General features: G+C 41.5%; 1 protein-coding gene across 1 annotated transcript in view; it reads left to right on the top strand.

Annotated features, from left to right (window-relative positions):
* LOC146862603 (kynurenine/alpha-aminoadipate aminotransferase, mitochondrial-like) overlaps positions 1–17,277 on the top strand; it is an 829,492-nt gene that overhangs the window by 717,407 nt on the left and 94,808 nt on the right. The window contains exons 11-12 of the mRNA XM_085641832.1: positions 3,204–3,265; positions 6,154–6,218. Of these exons, the coding sequence (XP_085497958.1) occupies positions 3,204–3,265; positions 6,154–6,218 (127 nt within the window). The remainder of the gene's footprint in view (positions 1–3,203; positions 3,266–6,153; positions 6,219–17,277) is intronic.

Below are 17,277 nucleotides of genomic sequence, written 5' to 3'. Positions count from 1 at the left end.
GATACCTATTTTACTCGCGTTTAATTACAAGGGAACACATTGAACAAAACAACATGAACCATAGACCTCTGTTTCCGTCTGATTAATCAATGAATTTCTTTTATTTATTTTACACAATCCATAACCAATCGTTTTTTGTTATTCAAAAACCTGTACACAACACTACTAATACCTTCTACTTCAATAGAATAATCAAACACTCTTTTCACACCCAAATCACTCATCATACATATCCAAACATACCCATTCACTAACACCATCATCCATAAGCTCAATCATGCATCCTTTCCCATCTAAAGTACATTGTTTGCAATCGCTAAAGATTTAATCTATACAAACCATAGAAGTATGCTAGACAAAGTATCCACTGAATCTAACAATGCCATTAGTTTACAATTCTTATGGCCCAAGCAGAATAGGTCTACACGTTTCAAACCCCCTCCAATCCTGGGGTTCTCATCAGGACCTGTAAGCTAAAAACATAACTTTTTTAATGAAGAATAGATGCCCAACGACCTCTTTATGCATGCTAAGCCTCTATTCACGATTTGGCTTACCTCTGTCCAAAGCTAGATCAGCCGATCTAGAACAAGGAACAAATCTATATAGGGAGACAACAATCAAACAAAGGAGGGGGGGAACCGAAATCAGTACCAGTTCATAGTCAGATCATCAAACGACATTGAATCAACACATTCACATCTCGCTTACTTTGTGAGTTACCTGGCTTTTTCTTTCTGATTTAATGATGTATCCAGTACTCCAATTCCTAAAGAAACCGGAATCACACTTGGTATTATTGCCCCAATTCAAAACCTAGTTTGCAGCGTTTTTGAAATAATACATGAAAGTAACAACTGACTCACTTGAACACATCATGGGTGTGATCTCCGTTCATGTCTCGTAGTTTGTTTGAGTGACCGTTATTTTTGTCGGAGGACGTTACTTTTTTAGCTGTAACAATGAAATAAAATTTGACTTAAACTAATTCCTGTACAAAGAAAGTTAGCGCTTTATTTCTTCTCATTGCGCTTATGTATAATCATACCTTGTATCGATGTCTGACGGATTTTGAATTCCGCTCAGTCTCATTTGGCGGTCTCGTGCTATGATTACCTCAGGCTGTAATTATGCTGGCCAGCGTGTATGCTTAACGCCAAAATGCGGTGCACCACGCGCTACGAAACTCATTTTATTTATTTAATTGTTTACTTACCTCCAATTATCCATATTCCGGTTTTTAGTACCGCCCACCCTGCCCCTCCCCCGCCCCGCCTTTCCGCCCCACGGAACTCCCTCCACGGACCGCTGCTGACTTAGGAGCACATGTACGACCGCCAGAAATTGCAATTTCTAGCAATTAGAGAGTCACAAAATCTGATGTACAGTCAAATGCTGCCCGAAATAGCAACTGGCTAACAAACAAGTCGCATCACAAATACCAAAATCACTAATAGAGAGTTGGTATCCACTAGCAAATATCGAAAGCAGTTGCAATTTGACAATGCGGTCGCAATTAGCGGCTGCAAGTTCTGAAAAATGTCTTCCTGCTTCCTGTTGCAGGTGAAGGACCCCAACACAAGAAGTGCTGGTACAGGATAAGCCTGGAGAGAAGCCAGAGCGCAGTGGGTAGTCCTGCAGCACAGGCAAACAGAGCAGAGGAGCCCAAAGAACATCCAAACCATCCTTATAAATGACTGAGAAATGTCAGAAGTCCCCTACATCCAGTAACTGGTGTCAGTCATAAATGCTCCATCCACTGGAATCCTCCTCATTACACTTTCTGGGCCTGCCGAAGATCACAAGAGGACTGACTTGCTGTCTGTGATCTGAGAGGAGCACTGAAAAGCTGGACCCAGTCCCCCTTGGGCCCAGGAAAAAAGAAATGGACTCCAGGAGTCAGTTTGATTTGAAAGCCACATACTGTAAACTCAGCCACGGCTCGTGTCGGTAAGAGCGGTGGGGCTGGGTGTGGCTGGATTTGGATAGTCGAAGACCCAGCCCCACCACGCCACTGCTCTTACCTGCATTGTTCAATTAGCATCTATAAAATTGCACATCTATGGCATGTCTTTGAAAATGTTCTCCTGATGAGTTGGTGATCAGCCACATAAGGCCACCTTGTGTGGCCCTGAGTTGCTTCTTAAATCTGGAGTAATGCAATGCAGCGCAAATCGATGCATTGTGTCACTCTGCCCTAGGGAGGTATTCCATGCATGGTTTTGGATTTTGACGCATTCCAAGATTTATCATTACTGGTAGACCTGGGAATGAGCTAAAATGCTGTGCCTTCCAAGGGCAGGTGTAACGAGAAGAGCTGTGTTTATTTCTCCTCGTTATTTCCTCTTTCTATGTACGCTGCACTCTAAAGAGGAAAATGCCTCCGAAGATTGGTTTTGTGCATGAAGTCTCTTCCTGCACAAAAAAAATCTTTCTTACATGGTGCAAGAGTGCCTGTGTTGGTGATGGGTAACACATTGTTTTCCAGAGCAGGGAAAAGGCAGGAATGCACTGTATAATGTTAAATACAGCACATTCCTGCACTTTCCCTGTCACTGAGCTCAGCAAGGTGCCTTACTGCGCTGCGTGACTTCTGAATAAATATACCCCTGAGTGAGTACACCTGCTCACACACTTTGCACCCTTTCATTCTATGGCTTATTATACAAACTGCTGTGACTAACCACATAGCCCCTTTTTAAGTGTATTGCCCAGAGGTATTGTAATTGCTAGACATGTATTTAAAAAAAAAGGTTTAAAAAATAATGTCTTTACTAGATTAAGGGGTGTAGCTTGGTCAGTGGGGGGTGTGCTTCAGATTTTTTTCTATGGTAAAATCCTTTATATAACAAGGAGGGCGCATGAGAGAGGCTTAAGAGGCAGTGGAAAGTATGGAGAAATGCAGATTGGAAGGGTTGCTAAATTAGAGAAAACACAAGATTTTTTAAAAATAACCAACATTTCTGAAGGCTTTCAAAACTGAGAGAGGGGGAGTGTGTGTTTGTCTATGTATATGGAAATATCTCTAGTGCTATCCATCAGACAGCTATATACCAGAAAACACATTCATTAGGGGGCTGTAACACCCCAAACACCCCCTAAAGCACCCCCCGGCCTAGAATAAAATATGTTAGTATAAGAAAATATTTAAAAATAAATCCTTTATGTCGAAAGTGAAAAGTATAATTTTTTTGTTTTCCCAGGTCATGACATCACAGCTCCTTTATCAGTGGGGACATGAAGGTTTTCTGGAACATACAGATCGGTAACGTGTTCATATTTACAAAAACACCTTGGGTTTGTGCCATCCATGAATTCAAGTACAATGCATATTTTGACTTAAAGACATATTGCAAAATGTCAGTTAACACATACCACAAGATTCTTTAAACTATTTTTTTTACAGTATTAACAATTCACTTAAAAATGTTTTAGGTAGATTACAATGTTGATAACAGACGCTCAAACCTCTTTATGTTTAGCGGGCTTTATCTGAAAAGCGTTTTTTTCTGATATACCCTGGATAACCTGCATTTCAGCCGTGACTGAAATGATAGTACTTTTCATTGAATGAGTCTGGCTCATGTGTTGCGACCAAGTAAGAATGGTAAGACAAGGTGGATTTAGGGAGCGAATCTTTCAAATGTGTCAAATACAGGTACTGTACCAGGACTGCAGAGAAATGAACATTTGTAGGCAAGATTAAAAGAGCAATACTGTGTTTTGGCTAGTTCCCCCTGTTTTCCTTAGACATTTGCTATTTTGGCCTTTTCTGTTGTCTGTGCAGAAGTTGCCATTGCAGTTTGACAGGAGTACAGGTAACAAAAGCAGCAACTAGTTCAAGAATTGTCTTAAAGTTCGAAATTGAAGATTTGTTTTTCGGCCAGTCACTGCTGCTGGAACATATCCACTACAATATGAAATGTAATCTGACATTTATTTTTTAACTTTTGCTTGGAAAATTAGATCAGAACCAAATTTTCCACTTAGTCCTTCACTACAAGTGGCCCGGGAAATGGACGGAGTTTTGCACCATGATACCACGGTGCCGGTAATTCCAGAGGTGGGAAACATCAATCAATCAATCAATCAAGGGTTTATAAAGCGCTCTACTCACACGTGAGGGTCTGAAGGCGCCATTATGAGTTGGACCGTGAGGGTCCACAATTAGGAATTAGTGAAGGGGCTCAGTAATTCCTGGTCCGATTCTCCCAGTAATTCTTATTTCCCCACTGACTTTAACGTGAAGATTTCGTCTGTATTCAGAAGCCGAAATCTGTGTGAAACTATAAAATGTTTGATTCCGTAGGAGTCATTAAGGGCTGTTATCGGCCCCATCGGAAATCTAGAGGTCAATCGTAATGAGAGGCCTAAAGGTAATCTGGGATCAAAAGACTGCGGTGAAGTTAAAGTCCAATTATTCTGTACACTTACAACAGTTATGGGATATTTAATATATAATGCCTGTACTTCGCTCCAGAGCCTTTCAGTGACAGACATTTGTGTCTAGAAGCACTTGCACTTGACACTTCTCTCCATCCACCTCTTTGAAGGGCTACAAGCATTTACCATCTTGGTTTATAAGTACACAGAATGCTGAAAAATTATGTTTTTGTGTGCCACAATGCACTTTCCAACAAGTGTATCACACAGCTAAAAGTGAATGAGAGGGAACCAAAGATGTTTCATGAGGTTTAGATTAGACATTGCTGCCAATTATAAACAACTTTATTGTTTAAAAATATGTTTGAGCCACTCCATGAGAGAAATTTCTTTGGTGCTAAAGAAGAAAAGATTTATCTGATCGTTGCTTTGATTAATTCCTGAATACCTCTCAAAAACATTTGGGGATATTGTCTATTAATGTGCCTTTAAAGTTTGCATTCAACACGTCTACACCTGAGAGAGCCAGTTTACTGCTGGTGTTATCCATAGGAGCAATAGAACCCCTCCCCTGATGGCTGATGGCAAGCTGCTTGCTGGAGGAACATTCCCCAAGAAGCCCAGATTCTGTGGAGCTCAAAAGCGCCTGCGTGCTGAAAGTTTACTGCCCTGCTTGAGGGTACTTCCCCTGAAGATAAGCAAAGCCCACTTAAATAGATGAGTGCCCAGCTACAAGAGTAACATGCATCAAAAATTGTCTGGAGACCAGGACTTTCAGCCGACTACATCTGGATTTGACACTGTCTCAATAGTCGTCCTTCCATGGTTTGAAAAAAATTCAACATCACCTTGCCAGGGTTTCACATGGTTTTAACACATTATGAATATTGAAAAAGACACACTGGGCCCAATCACGACTTTTACTGGTGTGGGATTGGGCGGCCAAGAGTTGCTGTTGTCCACCAGATTACAAGTTTTTTATAGTCTGGCAGGCGGGTAGCGGTGTGTTTCCTGTTGCGGTGCCTCTAAAAAAGGTGCCACAATAGGAAAGTCTCACAAGGTAACGTCCATGGCATGCAGGAACTGGTGTGCATGCACACAAGGAGGCACATGTTGTGCCGCCCTGTGTGCAGACACAGGGCACAAAGGTAAGTGGGTAGGGCCCCCTTTGTTTCGTCTCCGCCAGGGTTTTCATGGCAGTGGAAACTCATAATATGCCTGGCGGGAACCCGGTGGTCCTGCCTAGCATGTTGTGGCCTCTGGCCTTCGACCACCTCGCTACCGCCATGGGAATGGTGGTTCCCTTGCAACAGCAGTAATCCCAGGGCCGTGTGATTGCCCAAGTTGTAATGGGGCGGTCGGACCACCAGTGTGGCGGAGGCTGGACTACCAATGCCCCACCGCCATGAGTCTGTCAGTCCACAGAACACCAGTCTCATAATTAGGTCCATAGTTTGTAAATTTACTGTGATGTGAACTTTGTCCTGTACGTATGGATAAATGTCTGATTGTAAATTGTATACACAATATGGAAATTGGATTCAGAAATCCCAAAGTGTTAATGGGGCCCCTTTTTGAATTGTAAAATCATGATATTATTACTTCTTAACATTGTCATTGTGTTTTTGCATATCTGACCATTTTACAGCAAATACTGTTTCAATTGAGATATACATTCATAGAAATGTATATAAATGAATATAATCATTTGTTTTTCACATTTATTTCCTACATAGTTTTTTTACAGAATATTTACCTTATTGTTTACAGTGTTACAGAATTCTACAGGTTGCAGCGGGATGCCATACTTTTGTCAGCAGACAGATGGTTAACTGGTGAGTGATTCATACAAATACAACATATTTGTGGGCATGGGTTGATGTACAATACATAATGACATCTATTTTGGCTCTCTATATCGATATATGGCTTTGTGAATCTTTTTAATCCATTAAAATTAATTTCAATACTTTCTAACCCATTTTTAGGTCTCGCTGGCTATCACGTAAGCGATCGCTCAGCGAGACTTTAGTAAGGGGCTCCCAAAAGTGCTCCCAAAAGCGGATTGCATGGGAGCACGTGCACAATCACATGCATCGTGCCGCCATGCAATCCGTTTGCCTATCTAACTTCATAGGGTGCGCTCCCCCGCCTGGAATGCGCTCCCCCGCCCCCGCCAAGCGCGCGCGCCACGCACCGCCGGGCTTGTCTTGTTTTTTTTGTTGCATATTTATATAGCGCCAACTCGACCCGAATGTATTGGAGCGCTTTACATAGCACCGTATTTACATTACATATTCAGGAGGCGGCAGCGCAGCCGACGGACCACATCCTCTCCCATTCTCCCATTCTCTCCCTCCTGCCACGTATTCCATTACATGCATCTTCTTCCTCTCGTTCCACTTTCTGTTTGTTTGTACCATTCGCTCTCCCCTGCCTCGTTCTCTGGCCTCTCTATATCTCGCAGCTATTTTTTCATATTTCTCTCCATTTTCCTCTCTCAATCTTTTTGTCTCCATCTCTCTGTTTCTCCCAACCACTGTATATTAATTCTACTTCTTTTTTTCTTTTACTCATTCTTTCCATTTCCTCCCCAGCTGTCTGTCTGCACATATTTCTTCTTCTGTGTATATTGTTCTTTCTTCTATGTGCTGTCTGTCTCGCTGTCCACCTCTCTCTCTCCATCTTATTTAGCCCCCTCTTCTCCATTGTGTGTTTCCGCTTTCCCCGCACCCCCTGCTCTACCGGCCCCCCTCCCTCCATCTGTACAAGGGGGTAGGGGATCAGATAAGCCCCTACAGACACTAAGAACGCGATAGGTCACCAGGGTCAAAGGGGAGCCAGCCTTTCCAGGGAAGAGAACAAGCGACTAAAATACAGATTCCAGGTTGCCTGCGAGATAGATAGCGCCTTGTTGCACATTGCATCCTCACCAGGATATTTTCGATATCAGAAAGTATCGGAGCATCAGCAAGGCCCTGCAAGCCTCTTCGCCACTCAATATCACTTTCATATTTAGCCCCAAAGACAACATATAACTTAGTAACAAACAATGTTTAACTCTGCAAAACAACGTTGGCATAGATGTAAACACAACAGCACAACATCTTGCAAACTCTTGAAAAGATAACTTTTTAGTACTTTTATATAGCGCGAACTTGACCCGGTATCTGGTATCAGAGCGCTTTACATAGCACCAGTTGCGTTACATGAGGACACATTCATTTTTGTTTGGCACAGAGAGATTAAGTGATTTGCCCAAAATCACAGGATGTTCAGCGTCATTGCCGAGACTCGAACTCGGTTCCCCGATTCGAGGTCGACTACCCTAGCCGTTAGGCCAACTGCTTTCCCGTTTTAGAAAGATAAAGCAGGAGTGATACGCTACAATAAAAAACTACTTTGGAAAATGAGGACATATGGTTGGACTATTTCACCTAGAAGCAATATCTGCTTACAGACAAGCTGGTCCGGGTTTTAGACTCACCTCCTAGATGTGGCTTGAGTTAGTTGTGAAATACGAAATCTACTTAAAACTCAGAGAAAGCTTAAAGAGTTTGCCTTCATCTTACCAAACCTGTCACCCTGGGACCAAATTGTTGCTCTTTTAAAAATACAGAATATTTCTTATTTGATGGCTGTCTGACAAAAAAGCAAAAACTGTATTTTGTTTCTCATAGAATGGCCAAACACACTGTGCAATGAAGTGAGTGTTTTTTTTCTAGAAATGTCATCAACGAAAGTACAATTGCAGGCTAAAAGAGAAAATAACTGTTCACTCTTATGATTGCTTTTTTATATCTGGCCTAAAGATAGCTTTGGCTGGTCTTTGCTTTTCCCAAAAAATAATGATGCTCCCTCCACACAGTACAAGATATTGGGTCGTCCAGCTCCAGACATTGGATACCTTCAATTTGAGAGACTGCATTTAGCTTTTCACAACACAGCCGCTGAAAAAGAAATCCCCCTTTGTTAAACAACTGCAGGGACTTGTATTCCCCCAGTGGCTACTAGTATCTATGTATAGTAGGGTCTCATCACTTTAATAGAATATTTGTTTCTTAAATTGAAGCCTATGATATCGACTCACTATCTTAAACCAGCTTTGGCATATTTATATTGGATGGAAAACAAGTATAAATTAAGATTTAAAAAAACAAAAACACGTATTGAGCCATGACATGCAGTCTTTTAATTTTGAGACATCATCAAACTTATCGCCGATCCTTTCTGCCGAACTTGAGTAAGTCTCTTCGCGCCCAACTTGCTCTTCTTTCTGTGGTTTTTATTTACTATTTATTTTTTTGCATAGGCGAGGAGATGTGAGCCGCTTGTCGAGCTTGGGGTTCTGCATCCTTTGTAGTTTTGCCGTGAATGGCATATGGACATTCTCTTTGTGGCGAGGCGCATGCCTTTGGTTTCAGCTTTACATAGTACCAGAGTGTTTGCGATTTTGTCTGTGTCGCTCTTCGGCAGTGTATACGTTTGTTTCCATCTGCGTTCATTTTTGAGTGGCACATCCCTCCGCTTCAAATTACGGACTGCAGCAGAACCGCGCACGCTAAAATATATGGCTCTGATAAACCACACTGTATTCAGCTAGGCTTGGGTTGGGTTGCATATCACACAAACCACATGTCTTTGTCTCTGCAGACAGCATACGTTATATCCCGGGCGTCCTGCAGCGTCATTTGGTGGAGGCAGAATGTTTAAAATGTGTGCAGTAAACGTCACATTTTGTAACACGCATTTGCAATGCAATAGGTCTCGCAATTGCGAGATTTAGAGCTATTGGCATTGTAAATGACAAGGCCTTTTATTTATGTTTTAAAAACTAAAACATAAATAAAAGTAATTGTCAATTACAATGCCAATAGCTCAAACTCGCGTGAATGCGAGACCTATTGCATTGCAAATGCTTGTATTCTTTAAGCATTCAATTTAGGCATAACTGACACTACATTTCAGGATATTTGATAGTCCCTTCATCATAGAATGCCTTGAAAGTATTTAATATAAACCTACATTGTAAATAAAAAATGGGTAACAACTTAAATGCATTGTCATCAAAAGTGAAATTGCAAAAATGGAAAATTACAACGCTTAGGGCTGATTACCAGTACGGCTGTCCTGGGACCACCGTACTCGCAGTGGTGGGCCAACCACAACCACCTGTCTGCAGTATTAAGAGCATGGTGGTGGAGCCACCAAAAGACTGCCATCAGGTGGGATCAAGGATCCTGCTGCGGCAGCGGTCTGCAAAGGCCCTGAATATGCTGGCAGTGCTGAAGCTGGCACCACCGATCATATTACGACCTACATATCCACCAGGGCCGGCTTTTGGGCGGTGCGAGCGGTGCGAAGGTCAGGGGGGCGCCGGCCACCACCTAAGTCTCTTACTCTTAAAACAGCACTCACTGAGCCTCTTCGTAGAAATGGAAAGAGAGGAAAACCGTGTTACCAAATCAGGAGGCACGCTTTTGTTTTGCCCGCCCATGCGTTGCTCTGCCTGACTGCCTCTAACTAAGTGTTGAACGTTTGATTGGCCTGTAACTGAAACCGTTACCTACATCGCGGGATGCGAGCGGGGGCGGGCCTTGGAAAACTCGCAGATACTCTTCCGGCGGCTAATGTTGCTGGTGGTTGCGCGCGCTCTCCGACAGTCCACGGGATTTTTGGCTGTGGCACAGAGACCGAGCCTCCTCTCTGCAGCAACATAAAGTGAGTTAGGTGACGGTCTACTTTTTAAAAATCAATCAATAATTTAAATGTGCACTGTGCACAAACAATATAGGGTGGTGACCTCCCCTCCTTCTCAGGCCCGGTTTTAGCGACCCAAACATGAGCCTTGGCCCTCGCAGTGAGGGCTTGAAGGCAGGCGCGCAAAGAACACGTCGTGTGTGTCAGCCCGGGCAGAGACAGCTTCCCGGGCGTGCACACACACAACGTTTTAGAGATTATCGCAGCCGCACCCGAGTACTTCACAGGTCTTTAAAAGACCATTTTCATGTTAACGAGGCTTTGTTTATTTTTTCACCCCTTCATCTCCACATTCCCGGCAATGGCCACAATGTTCTGCTGCGTGGATATTTCTTTTTCTATGCAGCGCAGGAGAAAATAAGTTTGTTTATTCATATTCACCTTTCCTGACTCCTGCAGCTGCTTATCACAGCAGGCTGTGACACAAAGTTTGACTAACGGAGTAGGTAAGAGAATGTGTTACTAATATGTTTTTCTTTTTAAAATATGCGCAGGCCCAGCATGGCACATACTTCGTGTGTGATGCAGGACAACAATAAGACAATAAAAGATGCCCAGATAACGCTGGTGATTAATGATCCTGCTGGAGAGCAATCATTTGTCTGTTAGTAGTTTTTAAATGCAGATGAACTGTATTTTATGTGGAAGCTCAGTGGGTTACTGCCTTTGTCACAGAGATCCTTTTGTTACTTGCAGTTCAGAAGTTACAATCCAAACATAGGACAGTGACCAATGAACTGTCATCAAAGAGCTGCATACAAACATGAATGGTATAGTTAGAACTTCGCTTTCTTTTTTTGTGACATAGTTAGAACTTCCCCAGTCTTTCATTATTCTAATTTTGCTAAAATGAGTATGTTTGGGCAGATATACATTTTTATCAGTAAAGCTGAACCGACCCCATGGAATACTCTTTAAATCCTAAGGTTGTGTTTCCCCAGACCAAACACTCTTAAAATATCCAGCCCACCAGCATGGATGAAATGTGATTCATACACCTTGTAATCCTCATTTGCTTACGTGGCATTCACTGTATACTGATTTATATACTTGTATGATTCATTGTCTCTGTATAATGTGTGCGTGGTGTAAAGTACTGACACACACTACACTGATATGAGTAGCGCTATACAACAAATGAAATGCATATGAGAGAGGGGCTACTTAAAGATGAGGGGCTCTGTTGGAGGGTGGCAGTGAGGGAATCCGAGGTAGTAGCTAGCGGAGAGAGATGTTTTTCTAAGTTAAAGTTAATTGAAACATATTTAAGATCCACAATGAAAGATGAAAGGCTATCATCTTTGGCAATCCTATCCATTGAAAATGATATTGCACAACAACTGGACTTATCCACATCAACATTGGCATTTGCAAAAATGAAAGCCCGTAAAGTTCAATTTTCTTGAAATTTGCAAATTGTTTTTACAAAATTAACAGTTAGAAAATGTTAATAATTACATCAACAAGATGTATATTGTTTTGGGCTATAAAATAAGCTATAATTGACTGATGGTGTCGTAATATCTGTTCCCCATCTAATCCCTATTTAATTTACATGACATTTGAGCATACATTTTATATATTCTAAAATGTATCCTGTATATATTTAATATGCGGTTGAGAAACCATACAACTCAACACAAAAAATGTTTGCTGGGGGATGCGGGGGGGGGGCGCCAACAAAGATTGTCGCACAGGGCGCCACAATCTCTAAAGCCGGCCCTGATATCCACCATCCTTTTCATGGCAGAGACCCCGCCATGAAAAGGGTGGAGGACAGGCAGTTAAGGGGGTCCTAACAGGACATCAGGCCGAATCTGGGCCTGGGGGTGCGTCTTGTGCCCCCCTCGAATTGTACCCTTGTTCCACCATGGTGTGGCATGCACGCCATGATGCATGCCCCTATGTACAGGAACCTGCTGCAGGCACTCTCACAGTGGTATGCTGTTGAAGCTCTCCTATGAGCCTAACACACCCTCCTCCGCACCGCCTGCCCGCTCTGGTTTAAAGTCATCACTGGCTCGGCGTTCATCCTGGGACCGCTGTGGTCTGGTTGGAGGACCGCTATACTCATAAAAAGGCCCTTAATGTAATCACAATTATGAAGTATGTCAAGAGGGAAAATCATATAATGATGCAATTAATTTATCCGTTTGGATGTAAAATACAATTAACTATAAAGGGACACTGTCTTACTGGATGTAATGTCTGTCTTCTTAGATCTTGGATTGCCTCACTGCTTCAATAATATGTCCTGCTATAAATTGTTCTACCTGTTCATAAGTATCTGGTCCAGTTTGTTTTCTGTATGCTTTAGTACTCCACTGTTTGCACGCTGTCTACGTTCATATTAGCCTGCTACTCAATTAAATACTGTCATAGAATTATTCGTATAAAGTTCTGATATATTTTCTAAGTAAAATAAGATTAAAGATTCTGTTGATATAAATAAATGTATTCAATGCGGCCAAAGGTTTAATAATTTCAATGTCCAGTACATTTATCCACCGTGCTTGTTTACTCTTTGTTTGACTTGCATATTACATGAAAGTGGTGTATTAGTTGAGGTGAACTGGTGACCACTACAAGTTATAAAGTTACTAGCCTATTAGGTTTGGTCAAAGGTTTCAGTAATTTAAACCTGAGCTCAACCTCTAGTAGCTATGGCACACAGCAGACAGACTTAACGTAACAAAACGAAGTAAAGCATTTTCGAGTACCAAAATAATTAGGCTTTCCTGTTTTCAGTTTCTATTTCTGGTAAATTCTGGTGGGGTTTTTTCAGTGTTTTCAATACCTTAAAAAACAGTTGTTATCAGTGGTTACACATTTTCGCGCCACTAAAAACAACAGGTGTTTATGGAACATTTTGCTTTTATTATTGGTTGCTTTCTGCACTGATAGAACATGGTATATAGACAGTGTACATATAGTGTATATGAGGTCCAAATAGATTTTTGCAAATTAGACTTATTGTAGTACACCATACAATACTTCTTCAGTGAGTCTTTGGTCATGTGTGCTCGCTCTTTCCTTCCCATGTAAACTTCTGTGAAGAGGCCCTCTCAACATTGGCACTTGAGACGGGCAACGCCAAAATGCCAGTACACAATTTCTTAACTCTGGCCGCTGACATAGCGTTCCATGCCAATACTGGTGCACTTGAAGATTGTGATTCTTAGGGCAGGATCGGCAACATTTGCATTGAGCTAAGTGCTTATGCCCTCAGAGCAATTGAAGCGGTCAAAAATGAAGCAGCACTTTAGAAACTATGGAGGAAATTCCCCTTTACTGAAGTGATCTAGAACTTACAGAGTACCACAGTGAGGTTTCATTGACTTCAAATGCCATTGGTGGTGAAGGGACATTTCTATGCACCATAGCAAGCCATTTCTCATACATTGTAAAATAAATCTTCAACATTGCTTATCTTACCAAGTGGCAAGCACTCTAACATGAAACGTTGTAGTGCCAAAGTCACTAAATGTGTCACCCTGCCTACTCTCAAGGAGATGTTTCACATCTATCCTATTATGCCGAACAGTTGGCAGACAAGGATTTTTTCAGACTCTAGTTTTTTTATTATGTTCGCTACAGCAGTTATGTTTTCCTGTAAAACTCTAATAATGCAGTAGAGTGTACTTTTTCACATCACTATCAATATGCGACCAAAGATCCTCACATTTCTTGCCTTTGGCATCATCACTCAGCACAAATTCTGTAAACGGTTGCCACATGGATAATATAGCATTCATAGACCCTTGGACTGAGAACCATCAGCTAAGGGACACGGTTGGGATGACTCTTTCTTTGATTTCACACAAAGCACAAAATGATAAATATTTGTGTTTTAGTTCCTGTGCATAAGAAAACAGTGCACCAGAATGGACTAAAAAGTCAATAGCATCCCTCATTAACTCTGAAGATTGTAAAGATGCCTTCAGCATACCATCTAACAAGTGGCAAGAATATCCTACAGGGAATCACTTCAGCTCGGGTATCAATTTTGACAGGTCATCACACAACTTTTTCATATACATAGCTAAATCACGGCAAATCCAAAAAATATCACTCTAATCTTTGTTGAGCTTGGAAAGAACCTTTTTTCGGCAGAGCATTCCAAGTGACACTGTGTTCCATGTGTTCACGACTATCCCAGATGTTTGGCGATAGCGCTCTTTATACATATACTTGTCACTATACCTTGCATTGAATGTTTAAAGCCTGAGATGTTGGCAATTCACCCACTATCAATACTGACCCACTAGAAACTAACTGTGGGCTGATGTAGCAAGGGTTTTTACCCATTCTCTATGGGTAAATATGATGACACATATTAGGAAAGATTCTTATGAAACCAGACATTTTACCTATCAGTGAAAGAATCAAACACAGCCAAAATATCAAATATGATTTTGATATTTCCTTATTCTCTACAGTTTATAAAATAATTAAACAAGACCTAAAACATGCTTCAAAACCCTTTAGAACAAAGACCACAAAACTGAAAAAAGCAAAAGAAAGAAGAAACAATATTTTAGTGGCATTCCTAAACAACAAAACTTAAGCAGAATAATGTTACCCCAGTCTTTCTTACTGCTAGCTTGTATAACAAAGTTACATTGTATTGAACCCTTCAGGAAGTAAAACAAAATGACTCTTTCACTCTCTTTTTCCTTTCATTGAATGGCATTTAGTTTGTGTTTGTGCAGGTGTTTATTCAGTGTTTATATGTTTTCACTGGTGAGGGCTATTGCTCTTTCAGTGGGGTTTTATCAGTTAATATAGGTTTAAACCTAAAACCCCACAGCCTAAAAATAATTAAGAAACCAAAAACACAACAAAATAAAAAGTACACTCCAATCTAAAAACAGAGTAAAATTAAATGACACCAAATTGCCAAAAATACAATAAGGGGAACATGGGATATGACTTTTTAAATATTTAATGGAAAATAGCACCTAAAAGTGTAACGCGCTAATAGTAGTCAATGGTCCCAAAAGACCAGGACTTCGCCTCGATTTAGGTGACCATTGTGTAGCATGGGTAAGAAACACCAAATAGATTGGTCCCTCTGGAGCTTGGAAGTAGAAATATTCAAAACAATTATTAAGAGCCTGATTACAAGTTCAGTGGTCTTACTGCTTTACCCCGGCAGTCCCAAGAAGACTTAGGTGGCAGCAGTCTTCCGTCTGCCATAATAGGATATTTCCAATGGGGCAGCGGCAGTGTTTCTGTATATTTGTTTGTGTCAATGCTGGTGTGTATATTTGACTGCACAAATGTGAAATGTACACATACACATGACGTGAAAAAAGACCTACTGCCAGTACTTACCCATTGCTGGAGTCTGACCCATATTTGCCCAGTCCAGTCAATGGGTATATAGTACAAAACAAACTTACCTGGATTTCTACGCCAATAGAGTAATTTTCTTCAGCTTAAAAATGCTGCTGTAAAGGGGGGCCCTGTCGGAAGAAATCTACCACGGAGACTGAAGGGAAGTAAAGGTAATGGGTGAGTTTTCATAACAGCTGCTTTCCCCCAACCACCGTCAAGGCAGTCAGGAATTGTCTGGCTTTGTCAGCGGAGCACAGGTGGTCTTTCGTTCTGCAAACTGTCAACATTGTAATATTGCGGGTGGTGAAGACGACATGACAGCAGTCCAAAGACAACCAAAGTCATAATCAGTCCCTAAGTACTAATCCAAAAAGAGACTTTTTATAACCAAACGTCTTCTCCATATGAGACAAAGCTGAAATTGTAGCCACCACCATGTCGGATATATCAAGATAGTTTGTCCCTCTGGAGCTTTTACGGTTTGCAGTTGAAAAAGCTTGTTATTCACAACATAGAAAGGGACTATGTCATTTATTTCAGAGTTGCAGAGATCTCCACATAGAACAAACCTGACATTTAATCCAACCAGAGGTCACTAGCAAAATCCAGTCCCAGTTCAAGTTGCCACTGCTCTGCTCCAAACATCCATGAAAAAGGACTCTTGAAGCTTGTTGTGTCATGCAGTTGCACAGGAGGTCAGCCAACTTAACCTTGAAGTCTATTTTCAGCTCTCGCATAGGCAGCGCATGTGCTGCCTCTCCGAGGCATCAAATAATCAGTGTTAGTGGTGAAACTCCACCCATTGCATTTCTATTTGTTTTGCTGCTTGCCATTGGTTAAATCTGGCATTGCTCTTATCTCGCTCATTGATTGGCTGGTGGTTTGATACGTCATTTCCGTTTTGCTTCTATTTTGGAGGAAGTAGCACCGACCAACTACAGTTTGGTTCGCTGCTGGGCTGTTATCTTTTTATTTAGGGACTACTTCCTTGTTTTGTACTGCTCTGTGGTCACACAGCTGCTATCCCTGGCTTTTGATTTCAAGCGCATTTGATTTCAAGTGCATTGCGGGTGGCGTATCTCATCTGTATTTGGATGAGTGCCTGTACGAGTTACCGGATTGCATGTGTTCCTTTGTGTGGGTTATCTTGTTTCTATATGTGCCTCTAGTTATTTCGTCTGTATTATTCGTATGTGTATCCACACATATCGTGCAGCATATACATTTTGGCTTTGCCAATGTCCTTGTTAGTATGAGGTCTTGAAAGGCACAGAGTAATAGCACATTTTGCTGGCTTTGAATGTATTTACTAAATCTGAATAAATATGTTTGCATGTTGTAAATGTCTCCCGTTAGGAATGTTTTCGGCGCATGCGCATCTGAAGCTCGTCCCACTCACCCCGCCTGCTCCTGGTGGACAGTTATACTATTGTAAGATTTATCTGATGGCCAGAAAGGCAAACCGCGTTCCACATTGAGAAGCACGCGCTAAGGGGCACGCGCTAAGGTCATATTTGATACAACGGTGCAGTGAGCTGTAGATGAGTAATGGCAGCAGAGGAAGACTGGGTCATTGGTTGGACTAGGAAATGTAATTACGCATAGTATTGGATAATTAAGGATAATTAACTTTTTGAGGAGTGGCAGAAAATACACAGCCCCTTTGGCCCTATGTGCTTGTTTTCACTTTCGCTGTATGAAGATTTTATACATTGTCACTTAAAAAAACACATGCCCAGTGTAATAAGCCGGAATCTAAACTGTAATTATTAATAATAAGGATCAACTCATAGG

The sequence above is a fragment of the Triturus cristatus genome, chromosome 2_2, assembly GCF_964204655.1.
Source record: "Triturus cristatus chromosome 2_2, aTriCri1.1, whole genome shotgun sequence".
Taxonomy (NCBI): Eukaryota; Metazoa; Chordata; class Amphibia; order Caudata; family Salamandridae; genus Triturus; species Triturus cristatus.
This window is presented reverse-complemented; position numbering and strand designations above follow the sequence as displayed.